General features: G+C 38.0%; 1 protein-coding gene across 4 annotated transcripts in view; it reads left to right on the top strand.

The window, feature by feature from the left end:
* The window catches only part of LOC121390714 (forkhead box protein J2-like), a 50,258-nt gene that overhangs the window by 33,254 nt on the left and 2,570 nt on the right, over positions 1 to 14,434 (top strand). The window contains exons 7-9 of one of the 4 annotated variants that reach the window (XM_041522614.1): positions 3,688 to 3,804; positions 11,614 to 11,754; positions 14,304 to 14,398. In XM_041522614.1, coding sequence (XP_041378548.1) covers positions 3,688 to 3,804; positions 11,614 to 11,754; positions 14,304 to 14,398 — 353 coding nt within the window. Of the gene's footprint in view, positions 1 to 3,687; positions 3,817 to 11,613; positions 11,755 to 14,303; positions 14,399 to 14,434 lie in introns of all 4 variants that reach the window. The other 3 variants (XM_041522613.1, XM_041522612.1, XM_041522615.1) reach the window with 3 other exon arrangements.

Genomic DNA, 14,434 nt, shown 5'->3' with positions numbered 1-14,434 from the left:
ACATATATCAAGTTACGGAACTTGGGACTATATGGACATTATCCTTTATCCAATTTACCACACTCACAAAGTAGCAAATATCCTTTTCATTTCTTTACCAGATGAAACATTTTTATTGAGTGTTGTTTTTCAAATATTTCCTTTTTTTTCTCTCTTTCTTTCTTTTTGTTTGTTGAAATATACTCTTAAAAAAAAGTAGGGGAACCTGAAATATTAATGTTAATATCAACTATTAGACCTAGTAAAGAACGTTCAGGTCTGTTTATGAACACACCGAAACACATTCCATAGTTTGCACATGCATTACACAGTTGCGCCGTACACGTGCGTCGGGTGTCATTCTCGATTTTGACCATTTCCACGAAGGTCTATTAATCACTGTGGAACATTATTTCGCTTGACAACAATGGCGGCACGTCGCGGTCATTTTCAGGGATCGATAGCTGATTGTGACAGCTATTTTGATAATAAATTTGATTGTTTTACCAACAACGAAAATCACCAAATATTGCAATATAAATCATAGTTCGGGTTTAAAAAAAAAATCTGGTCAGAAAACCACTGTTATCGGGAATAATGGACATAAATACTGGACAGCTGGCCACAAATGCCCGTAAGTAAACGCAACTTTTTCGATTTTTTGTCTAATTTTAATCACCATTAACTGATCTAAAAATAATAAAAATTACAAAAACCCATGAAAATAATACTTACCGATTCATATATGAACTTTATTTCATGTATTTATAAAACATTTAAGTGAATATATGTCAGTAAAAATTATAAACTCAACGTGGTTTTTGTTAAAAATTAATCCAGTAGTCTAAAGGTTAAATTTGACTTCTGACCCTATCGTCCTTCAAGATCTTTGGTGGTCATAAAACCTACTGTAATACTGAACTACTGGTTGTAATGTTTGCCCAATTAATTCACTATTATCATACAACCATTCCAATTTTGGCAATTGTAAATTGTTATTAGAGTTCCTCTACTTTTGTTTAAGATTATGAAAAGGGAACATTTTGTCTTCAAAATCTTGATTAACAATATTTCTAGTCAATTTTAAATTAATTAGCAAATACCTGTTTAATGTTTTAAAATTGTGTAGTGATCTCTGAAACTTGTATAGCGAATCACGGCATGGTACTGAACAAAATGTTCCCTGGAAGTGGTATTATACCTCCTCCAATCTCCTAATAGAGTACATCAAAATATCTTTGGTTTAAAAGCAGAAACTGGCATTAAACACACACTCCCCACCTCCCCCTCCCTGCCCCTCAGCAGTGTTCGAGATTAATAGTATCCCGATATCCTGGGGATACCAGAATTTAATGTTGGATACCAGACTTCAAGAACCCAGTATCCCACCAGGATACCATATAATGTTGTTGTTATTTTAATCCTGCGTTTTTATCTTTTGCTGATTCAATGAAAGTTGTCATTTACTGGTGAAGTTAAGTAACAGTATATTCGAGCTCATACCCAGTCAATGCTATGCTGTAACAATATCTCCCCCGACTTATACCCAGTCTAATGCTATGCTGTAACAATATCTCCCCCGACTTATACCCAGTCTTATGCTACTCTGGAGCAATAGCGGCGTAACAATAGACTGGGAACTGCTACGTCGCTATTGTTTTTGTTGGATGTTTCCTCCTTTCAAATTTTATTTAAGATATTGATTCCACATCTGCAGAAAATTTATACAGGTAGGTTTATCATTAGTAATGTCAGAAATACTTATTGATTACTGCTAAATATGAGTTTATGTCAGTATTACGCAAAAATAGATGTAGCAATTGTTTTTGCGAATTTCATTAATTCTGCGATTTCGATTGCGGCGTGGCAATAGACTGGGAACCAGAACAGTGTCGTCCAAGTGTGTTACGATGTTATTTATGAATTTTCTCATGTGGGATACCAGATTTTAAAATATTAGTATCCAACTGGGATACTGGCCAAAATGTTTAATCTCGAACACTGCTCAGTATTTGGTTTGTATGTTCATGAAAATGTTTTTGACTGGGGTTTTTTATGGCTTGAGTTTGCTGCTATTGTCACATTTCCCCAACTATTACAGCATTTTTTTTACGACTAGAATTACACGTTAAATAAATGTTGTTTATATTATCAATGGCTATATACCCAATGTGTTTTTGTTCATCTTCTTTGAGGTACACTTTAGCGCAAACAACTTTTGACCACAAAATTATTGACCACAAATACCTTGTGTACACAAATGATATTCTAAACAACAAAATGTATCTAATATGTATGTGTAATTTTAGTCACTTTTTTGTCATTAAAGTTTGTTTTTGTTTAACAACACTACTAGAGCACCTCAGTTTATTAATCATTGGCTATTGGATGTCTAACATTCGGTAATTTTGACATAGTCTTAGAGAGGAAATCTGCTACTTTTTTCCATTAATAGCAATGGCTCTTTTATATGCACCATTCCACAGACAGGATAGCACAGGCATCACAATCTTCTGCGGATCCGCGGAAATCTGCAGATTTGAAAGCCATTTAGGTCGGTTTTTTTGGCCGTGTACTGTCCGCTTTGTGCACAGTTCGCAAAGCTTTCCGCTGATTTCATCAAGTGTCATTGTCATGCCTGATAGCACATGATATACCAGTCGTGGTGCACTGGTTGGAACGAGAATGAGTATTCAGAATAAATGAAATCGGTAATAATGATTGGCCTTGTCATTATTAAAACAATGAAAAACCAAATGAGGAGCAACAGTTGTTTTAATTGTCTTGTGCTGTAATTATTTTAAAAAGCGGATTACTTGAAACACGATCGTAGTGATCAGGTTATTGTTAACGTTGTGTTCTTTACAAAAATTATTTTTGACCCGATATTATTTTTTGAATGAATTTATTGAATTAGAATTTGAATAACTATGTTTTACAATCGTAAATATCTGTTTTACTGTCTCTGCTAATCATCACTTTTAACTCAATTTGTGACAGTAAAACCAGCATTAACATTCGCAAATGGTCAAATACAACATAGTTATCCCTTAAATTATGATAAAATTCTGTTACAGATAAGTTTTAAAAAGCTCTGTTAGTTTGAAACATACTACAATGGCAGCAGACTCCAGTTACCTGTATATGTAGTGTCTTTAATTAAACAAAACTCCATAGTCAAACACTGGCGAATGATCTTTAACAGGTATATATATCGGGTGGCCCCCACCCAAAAAAAACCAACAATCCTACTGAATATTAAATTATTTAAAAAGGTATGGGGACTATAACTTGTATATTTAACACCTATTACTATATCGATATTTGCCACCTTCAGTGAAAATTTTAGGCCCATAGGTCAAATATTGTTAAAATAGCGACAGATCTTAACTTGTAAACTACATTTAAAGAATGTGACACCAGACAGGAGTGATGTACATTTAAGTACAATGAGCGTCACATTGTTTTTACTTTCAGTTTTGAATGTGTCGCTATTTTAACAATATTTGACCTACGGCCCTAAAATTTTCACTGAAGGTGGCAAATATTTGTATAGTAATGGGTGTGAAATATCAAAGTTATAGTCCAGATTATATACTTTTTTTATACAATTCCTTATTCAGTAAGATTATGTCTTTTTTTGGGCCAGCTGATATATGTTGTTTGATGGGTGTTCATATAAATGTGTTGTGTTTTTGTTTTCGTCAGGCGTTCCAAATCTGAACAGTTCGGCGACGGACTGGCTTCAGAATTTGGACAGCTTAAAAGAAAGCATGCGACTTAACGGTGGTGACCTGACCAATATTGATATGTCACAGTTCCAAGGTGAGGTACAATGTGAGTGCCACGCTTTCTTACTAATACTGCAAGGGGAGACAAATCTACCAACCTTTCGCTTGCTGCTCGCACTAGTCACATTTCTTGAAGTGTTCGTCAAGAAACTGTTTTCAGATTTAAAAAAAATTAATTCATTGTTTTATTTGTGATCGTAATTCTAACCAGTTATATGTGAGGTGAAACCCCTTTAAACCGGACATCCCAGGGGTTCAATCAGATATTCACTTGCCCTATATATTTTTCCACTTGCCCATACTTCTTAAGGTAACCAATTGTGTTGCTCCTATTTAATTTAATACAGTGCTTAATAGTGTAATAATCTTGAAAGAATTCTTTTATGGCTGGCATTGGTTCAAAAATGTTTAGGGATTTTGGACCATGTGTCATTATTGTGTGTATATTATTTAACATTTTGTGCCCCAAAACACTTCTCTGGGGTGTTTTTACCCTGTTAATAGCTGAGAAAAGTCTCTTGCAAACAGCCGTGGCTGGGCTCAAAGTAAACATGAGCTCTGTTTCTTTTCAAATGTTTTTAAATAGTGCAGGCTTGGTAAACAACAGCCTCCCTGGGTGTACATCGATTGCAGCCTTGTATTTTTATCTTATTGGGTATAATTTATTTGTTAAAAACTATTAATAAAGCAGAAAAAAATATATATATTCATGTATGCTTAGAGGGCATCGCACCATCACGATTATGACGTAGGGCTAATGAAATATAACTTTACCTTACCCGTTCATTTTACACGAACGTAGATTTACATTTGTAAAGTACTGAAAAAATCCCATCAAGTATGTTCTGCTACAAGGTTTATTATATCTAAACTAAAATGTCTTGCAACTTTTATAAGAATACAGTTCATAATATTTAGGCTCTGTTCAAGTGAACTCGGAAATTATAATCTTGCTTTACACCCCAGTTCATTTGCAAAGAGCAGATTCAGGAACCACGTTAACGTCTAATTTAATTTGAATATGACAATTTTAAACTGTATCCCACCTCATATACCATGTTTGCAAGGATTAAACATTATGATTGCACACACAAGGCATGTATACTTTATTTTTATATAAGCTGTAAAGCGTATTGGAAGCTATTTCCAAGTTTGAAGATTATCGAACCGATTACTTGTATGAATTAAGTCGAACGTTCAGTGGCGGAAATTACCAATCTTAGTCGATAGTAAAAGGTGAATAACTCTAAAAGTTGCTATCGAACTTTTCAACACATTGTTTTCCATTTTGGTGTGTCAACACATTGGCAAGAGTTCCGATCGTTCCAGCATTTAGGGTTAGGGTTAGTTCTCCTTATAGAGCTATGTAAATGCTCGCACGATCGGAACTCTTTCCAAAGGTTTTAACAAAATTTGTAACAAAATTTAAAAACGGTTTTAGGGGTTACATTAGTCACTTGTCATCGGGCATATGCAGGTAACATAATTACTTGCCCGGCATGAAAATTCCACTTGGCACGGGCGTCGGGCGATGGGATTTTTGAACCCCTGCATTCATGTGACCAAGTAAAAAGTCGGTTTTTAAAGGGTATTTGGTTTAGGGAGGTTCCATTACTTAGAAAGGAGACTGAAAAACATCTGATATTGAGCGAAATCTGGTTTATACTGAGGGTCCGGGTTTGAGGGAATAATCAATTCTGGTTCACTGAGGGTCTGTAATATTTATTTTATGTTAAAATCAGTGTTCGAAATAAGCACTTGGCCATTTGTTCTGACAAGTGAAAATCTGCTCGGACAAACAAAATGTACCTTAGTGGTTGTCTAGTCGACAGGCAAAAATGTTCAAAGAAGTTTCATTTTGAGCAATGAAAACCATCGTCCTTGTACAAACTATTTATTTAGACAAATAAAAGTAGATTTTTAGATGTATTAGTCCGATGGACTAGTGAAAAATTCTGCTTATTTCTGTCACTGAAAATTATTATTATTATTATTATTTATTATTATTTATTTTAAATTATTGGAATATTATGTAATTTTTATGTTTCTCAAACATTCAAAACTGGGCTGGTTTTGAAACCTTGTTGATTTAAAAATTGCATTATCTTTGGAAGTGCTATATCGCTCTCTCTCTCTCTCTCTCTCATTTTATTGTGATGAATAACTGAACATTTATCAATTCTACCCTTGAGAATACAAATTTCCACACTTAAGAATCAAACTGATTTTAGACATTTGAACATAAACGATGGCATGGGGATTAGAACTTGATGCATGCATTTGCTATAATCTAAAAAAAAATAAAAAATTCTACTTACCATAACACTTTCGTTTTAAGAATTGCTTCTTTGTTTTACAGTACATGTATGTGTACATTTTTAATCAGATTTCCTCAAAAAAAAAAAAAAAAAAAAAAAGTTTAATAGTAATATAATAGATGGTTGACATTCATACCTTTTTTTTTCTTCTGTGTTTGAAAATTGTGAACATTGTTAATGAAATGTTTGGTAGATTTTTCTCTCAGCAAACTTTTTTTAATATGTTTTTTTGCAGTTACTTAAAAATATTTTCAACTGGTTCTTACAACTTACAATATAATTATCATAGTTTATTCAGCTTATAATTTACATGTAATTAAATTATTATACATAATATATAACAATTTTGTAGTAGGTTTTAGCTTCTAATTGTTATAGTTACAAAAGTAAAAATATATTACTTTTAGTCCTTTGTCTACGTACGTTTAACAGATCTACCGGGTACTTGTATTTTCAACATGATAATTTTCTCTCACTAATTTTTGTTTTGTTTTGAGTTTTTAAATTTCTGTTTATGTTAATTTACTAAATATTCGTGTTGAAGTAACTTGCTCAAACACTGTTTTATGATTGTACAGTTTTACAATAACTAATTGTTACTTTTTCTTTCTTTGTAATTTCTGTTTGGTTTACTTGATCTTTGTTTACTTGTAAGGCAGTATGCATAATGTGCATGGAGTTTTAGGATATTAGTTTTTGATTGTGAATAAATAGCACAGGATTTTCTTAGCATGCACATAACTTAAAATTAAAACTGATTGTCACAATTTTTGCTTGTGACATACTAGTATAAGTTAACTGTAAGCACAAGCTCCAGACATGAGTTTTACTTCAAAAGACGTTTATCCTGCAACTACAGTTTCTATCTACAGATTATGATGACGGGTAAAGCACAGTAATATCCGTATAGTAGCAGGATAAGACTTTTGACGTCACACATGTAACGTAACACGTACAGCTACATTACAAATTCACTCATATGACCTCTAGGTCATCTTAAAATGCAGCTGAAATAACAGAAATAATAGCTTTTCCCCCTTAATTTTCATGGTTTGTAGGATAAAGAGAATAACTAGTTAATGACTTAGGATATCAGGTTTATCCTGTTCAGGCTGAATGAGAAATTCCTTTCTTTTTTATTTCACAAAATAAAGCCGATATCCGACATCATTAACTAGTTATTCTCTATTTAAAGTTCTTTTCAACCTGGTTTCTACAATGTAGGTTGCCTGTGCCATTAGTCTTGTAGTTGATAACATACACAAATTTAGCACACTCAAACATTTAAGAGTTTTGTGATCATTTTATTTATAGCACATACGTGTACATGTAGCGCATGTCTACACGAGTTTCTTGAACTTTGTTTAATTTCTTCTGCAACTTGCAGTGAATACATAGTGTCAGCTGGCTTGCTTGCTGCAAACACACAGCACAACTTAATGTGTGATTGTAGATATTATTATTATCATGGTTTAACACAACCACAAGTCCTGTGATTGGTGATAAATGTGGTTTGGAAAAAAAAAGGAGGTTTCATCCGGGCAAAAAAATGTATGCAATTTTATTTCATCTAGTACCACTGTGTCAAGTAGCCTTGTGCTTGAAACATGTAAAAAAAAAAGTACTCGAATTTTGTGCAGAACTACAGTAGTTATAACCTGGCCCCACCCACCACATGTACAGATGAGTTTGTTGTTGATCGTAGCTATGTCCCCACCCCCACCACATGTACAGATGAGTTTGTAGTTGATCGTAGCTATGTCTCGTCCCTACCACATGTACAGATGAGTTTGTAGTTGATCGTAGCTATGTCCCGCCCCACCACATGTACAGATGAGTTTGTAGTTGATCGTAGCTGTGTCCCACCCCACCACATGTACAGATAAGTTTCTAGTTGATCGTGGCTGTGTCCCACCCCTACCGCATGTACAGATGAGTTTGTAGTTGATCGTAGCTATGTCCCACCCCACCACATGTCTAGATGAGTTTGTAGTTGATCATAGCTATGTCCCGCCCCACCACATGTACAGATGAGTTTGTAGTTGATCATAGCTATGTCCCACCCCACCACATGTCTAGATGAGTTTGTAGTTGATCATAGCTATGTCCCGCCCCACCACATGTCTAGATGAGTTTGTAGTTGATCATAGCTATGTCCCGCCCCACTACATGTCTAGATGAGTTTCTAGTTGATCATAGCTATGTCCCGTCCCCACCATATGTCTAGATGAGTTTGTAGTTGATCATAGCTATGTCCCGCCCCACCACATGTCTAGATGAGTTTGTAGTTGATCATAGCTATGTCCCGCCCCACCACATGTCTAGATGAGTTTGTAGTTGATCATAGCTATGTCCCGTCCCCACCACATGTCTAGATGAGTTTGTAGTTGATCATAGTTATGTCCCGTCCCCACCACATGTACAGATGAGTTTGTAGTTGATCATAGCTATGTCCCGCCCCACCACATGTACAGATGAGTTTGTAGTTGATCATAGCTATGTCCCGTCCCACCACATGTCTAGATGAGTTTGTAGTTGATCGTAGCTATGTCACCACATGTCTAGATGAGATCTTTGTAGTTGATCATAGCTATGTCCCCCCACCACATGTACAGATGAGTTTGTAGTTGATCATAGCTATGTCCCGTCCCCACCACATGTACAGATGAGTTTGTAGTTGATCATAGCTATGTCCCGTCCCCACCACATGTACAGATGAGTTTGTAGTTGATCATAGCTATGTCCCGTCCCCACCACATGTCTAGATGAGTTTGTAGTTGATCATAGCTATGTCCCGCCCCACCACATGTCTAGATGAGTTTGTAGTTGATCATAGCTATGTCCCGCCCCACCACATGTCTAGATGAGTTTGTAGTTGATCATAGCTATGTCCCGCCCCCACCACATGTCTAGATGAGTTTGTAGTTGATCATAGCTATGTCCCGTCCCCTACCACATGTACAGATGAGTTTGTAGTTGATCATAGCTATGTCCCGTCCCCACCCACCACATGTACAGATGAGTTTGTAGTTGATCGTAGCTATGTCCCGCCCCACCACATGTACAGATGAGTTTGTAGTTGATCATAGCTATGTCACCGTAGCTATGTCCCCCCCACCACATGTCTAGATGAGTTTGTAGTTGATCGTAGCTATGTCCCGTCCCCACCCACCACATGTACAGATGAGTTTGTAGTTGATCATAGCTATGTACAGATGAGTTTGTAGTTGATCCTGTGTCCCACCCCCACCACATGTACAGATGAGTTTGTAGTTGATCGTAGCTATGTCCCGCCCCACCACATGTACAGATGAGTTTGTAGTTGATCGTAGCTATGTCCCGTCCCCACCACATGTACAGATGAGTTTGTAGTTGATCATAGCTATGTCCCGCCCCACCACATGTCTAGATGAGTTTGTAGTTGATCATAGCTATGTCCCGCCCCACCACATGTACAGATGAGTTTGTAGTTGATCATAGCTATGTCCCGCCCCCACCACATGTCTAGATGCGTTTGTAGTTGATCGTAGCTATGTCCCCACCCACCACATGTACAGATGAGTTTGTAGTTGATCATAGCTATGTCCCGCCCCACCACATGTACAGATGAGTTTGTAGTTGATCGTAGCTATGTCCCGCCCCACCACATGTACAGATGAGTTTGTAGTTGATCGTAGCTATGTCCCGCCCCACCACATGTACAGATGAGTTTGTAGTTGATCGTAGCTATGTCCCGCCCCACCACATGTACAGATGAGTTTGTAGTTGATCGTAGCTATGTCCCGTCCCCACCACATGTACAGATAAGTTTGTAGTTGATCATAGCTATGTCCCACCCCACCACATGTCTAGATGAGTTTGTAGTTGATCGTAGCTATGTCCCACCCCCACTACCTGTACAGATGAGTTTGTAGTTGATCGTAGCTATGTCCAGTCCCCACCCACCACATGTACAGATGAGTTTGTAGTTGATCGTAGCTATGTCCCGCCCCACCACATGTACAGATGAGTTTGTAGTTGATCGTAGCTGTGTCCCACCCCCACCACATGTACAGATGAGTTTGTAGTTGATCGTAGCTATGTCCCCCCCCCACCACATGTACAGATGAGTTTGTAGTTGATCATAGCTATGTCCCGCCCCACCACATGTACAGATGAGTTTGTAGTTGAATATAGCTATGTCCAGTCCCCACCCACCACATGTACAGATGAGTTTGTAGTCGATCATAGCTATGTCCCGTCCCCACCACATGTACAGATGAGTTTGTAGTTGATCATAGCTATGTCCCGCCCCACCACATGTACAGATGAGTTTGTAGTTGATCGTAGCTGTGTCCCACCCCCACCACATGTACAGATGAGTTTGTAGTTGATCGTAGCTATGTCCCGTCCCCACCACATGTACAGATACGTTTGTAGTTGATCATAGCTATGTCCCACCCCACCACATGTCTAGATGAGTTTGTAGTTGATCGTAGCTATGTCCCACCCCCACTACCTGTACCCCAGTTGACCACATGTACAGATGAGTTTGTAGTTGATCGTAGCTGTGTCCCACCCCTACCACATGTACAGATGAGTTTGTAGTTGATCGTAGCTATGTCCCACCCCCACTACATGTACAGATGAGTTTGTAGTTGATCGTAGCTATGTCCCACCCCCACTACATGTACAGATGAGTTTGTAGTTGATCGTAGCTGTGTCCCACCCCCACCACATGTACAGATGAGTTTGTAGTTGATCGTAGCTATGTCCCACCCCCACCACATGTACAGATGAGTTTGTAGTTGATCGTAGCTATGTCCAGTCCCCACCCACCACATGTACAGATGAGTTTGTAGTTGATCGTAGCTGTGTCCCACCCCTACCACATGTACAGATGAGTTTGTAGTTGATCGTAGCTATGTCCCACCCCCACTACATGTACAGATGAGTTTGTAGTTGATCGTAGCTGTGTCCCACCCCTACCACATGTACAGATGAGTTTGTAGTTGATCGTAGCTATGTCCCACCCCCACTACATGTACAGATACGTTTGTAGTTGATCGTAGGTATGTCCCACCCCCACTACATGTACAGATGAGTTTGTATTCGATCCTGGCTATGTCCCACCCCTACCACATGTACAGATGAGTTTGTAGTTGATCTTACCTATGTCCCACCCCCACTACATGTACAGATGAGTTTGTAGTTGATCGTAGCTGTGTCCCACCCCTACCACATGTACAGATGAGTTTGTAGTTGATCGTAGCTATGTCCCACCCCCACTACATGTACAGATAAGTTTGTAGTTGATCGTAGCTATGTTCCACCCCCACTACATGTACAGATGAGTTTGTAGTCGATCCTAGCTATGTCCCACCCCTACCACATGTACAGATGAGTTTGTTGTTGATTGTAACTATGTCCCACCCCCACTACATGTACAGATGAGTTTGTTGTTGATTGTAACTATGTCCCACCCCTACCACATGTACAGATGAGTTTGTAGTCGATCGTATCTGATGAGTGTTGTTGTGTTTCAGGTCTGATGGACACAGTGAAGCAGGGCGACACCAACAACTGGGCCATCAACTCCGAGCAGTTCGCAGACCTCGCGTCATCTCTCAACAACTTCTTCAACCGGCAGAATCAAACACAACACAAGACAGCCGGTCAGTCTACAGGTGTTTGAGTAACCAGTGTTCTCTCCCCTTAATTACCAAGTTAAAACATGAGGTTATAAGTATTTCAAGGGTATCTCCTCCCTGCAAGAAAGGTATTACTTGCAATGTTTTGTTTTTATTTATTTTTATTTTTTTGGGGAGGGGGGGGGGGGGGGGTTGTGTTAAGAAGTTTATTGACCCCAGTTGCAAGTATGGTAGTGTCATGGTTGGGGGCCCTGATTTCACTATCTTACAAAAAAAAAATTTACTTGCAGTATTACTTTCAATGTTAAAGTTTTACATTATTACTTTCAATGTTAAATTTTTGCAATATTACTTTGAATGAAATTTTGCAGTATTACTTTCAACGTTAAAGTTTTGCACTATTACTTTCAATGTTAAAGTTTTGCAGTATTACTTTCAATGTTAAAGTTTTGCAGTATTTCAATCATAAAGTTTTGCACTATTACTTTCAATGGTAAAGTTTTGCATTATTACTTTCAATGGTAAAGTTTTGCACTATCACTTTCAATGGTAAAGTTTTGCACTATTACTTTCAATGGTAAAGTTTTGCAGTATTACTTTCAATGTTAAAGTTTTGCAGTATTTCAATAATAAAGTTTTGCAGTATTACTTTCAATGTTAAAGTTTTGCAGTATTTCAATCATAAAGTTTTGCACTATTACTTTCAATCATAACGTTTTGCAGTTACTATATAGCTCCATGTATCATTAACTTGTCCTTAAGTCCTACTGTAGTTAAAAATGTGAGTACATTGTTAAATAAAACAGTCCTTCCTTCCTTCCTACATCAATAAAACTTGGTTTATAGTTGAACCTATGGATGTTCTTCATAATGTATGTGACAATAATTTTTAAATATTAATTGAATTTGTTTTAATAGATTAAAAAAGAGGGTTTTTAAACATGCATTTTAATGAACATCTATGGCCACAACTGTTATGGTAGGCAGGGCAATTAATTCTACAGAATTGTTTTTCTTTTTGTCGTCATGTAGCCCAGTTGTAAAGCGCTAACTTGATGAGCAGTCGGTTTGGGATCGATCCCCATCAGTGGGCCCATTGGGCTATCTCGTTCCAGCCAGTGCACCACAACTGGTATATCAAAGGCTGTGGTATGTGCTATTCTGTCTGTAGGATGGTGCATATAAAAGATCCCTTGCTACTAATGGAAAAATGTGGCGGGTTTCCTCTCTAAACACTATCAAAATTACCAAGTGTTTGACATCCAATAGCTGATGATTCATAAATCAATGTGCTCTAGTTGTGTCGTTAAATAAAACAAACTTTAACTTTATTGTGGTCAGTTGATCATTGTATAACAGCCTTTGACTCCTAATAGTCTATTTCTTGTGCTGGTTTGTTGTGAAACATTCAATTCATTTAAATGTGTAATAGCCTCTAATTTTATAAGGAAAGGAAATGTTTTATTTAACAACGCACTCAACACATTTTGTTTAAGGTTATATGGTGTCGGACATATGGCTAAGGACCACACAGATATTGAGGGAGGAAACCCGCTGTCGCCACTTCGTGGGCTACTCTTTTTCGATTTTCTATGTGCACCGTCCCACAATCAGGATAGTACATACCACGACCTTTGATGTACCAGTCGTGGTGCACTGGCGACCGGCCTCGGTGGCGGCGTGGTAGGCCATCGGTCTACAGGCTGGTAGGTACTGGGTTCGGATCCCAGTCGAGGCATGGGATTTTTAATCCAGATACCAACTCCAAACCCTGAGTGAGTGCTCCGCAAGGCTCAATGGGTAGGTGCAAACCACTTGCACCAACCAGTGATCCATAACTGGTTCAACAAAGGCCATGGTTTGTGCTATCCTGCCTGTGGGAAGCGCAAATAAAAGATCCCTTGCCGCTAATCGGAAGAGTAGCCCATGTAGTGGCGACAGTGGGTTTCCTCTCAAAATCTGTGTGGTCCTTAACCATATGTCTGACGCCATATAAACGTAAATAAAATGTGTTGAGTGCGTCGTTAAATAAAACATTTCTTTCTTGGTGCACTGGCTGGAGCGAGAAACTAATTTTTATTAAGTCATGTAGTGTAGTGAAGTAATTTTGTACTAAATTAGACTTTTAACTTATTGGTATTACATTTTGATAGGAACAGGAAGGAAGGAAGGAACTGTTTTGTTTAACGACGCACTCAGCACATTTTATTTTACGATTATATGGCGTCAGACATAATATATGGTTAAGTACCACACAGATATTGAGAGAGGAAACCCACTGTCGCCACTTCATGGGCAACTTTTTCAATAAGCAGCAAGGGATCTTTTATATGCACCATCCCACAGACAGGATAGTACATACTATTGTTACACCAGTTGTGGAGCACTGGCTGGAACGAGAAATAGCCCAATGGGTCCACCGACGGGGATCGATCCTAGACCGACTGCGCATCAAGCGAACGCTTTACCACTGGGCTACATCCCACCCCTGATGGGAACAGAGACGAGATCATAGCATAAATTCTTTTTGATGTTTTAGCCTGGTTTGTTGTGTCAAATATATCATGTTATATTTTCATTGTCAGGTCATACATTTAGCAATGGTTCGCTCGGACACCCAGACAGATCAAGGGGAGACAACCCATTACCCAACAGTCCACAGATTAGTCCACATTCACAGGTAATAAGCCATTACTTCTCTGTCTTTCTCTCTCTC

This window comes from Gigantopelta aegis, chromosome 15 (assembly GCF_016097555.1).
Source record: "Gigantopelta aegis isolate Gae_Host chromosome 15, Gae_host_genome, whole genome shotgun sequence".
Taxonomy (NCBI): Eukaryota; Metazoa; Mollusca; class Gastropoda; order Neomphalida; family Peltospiridae; genus Gigantopelta; species Gigantopelta aegis.
Note: the sequence above shows the minus strand (reverse complement) of the source record. Positions and strands in the feature narration are given on the sequence as shown.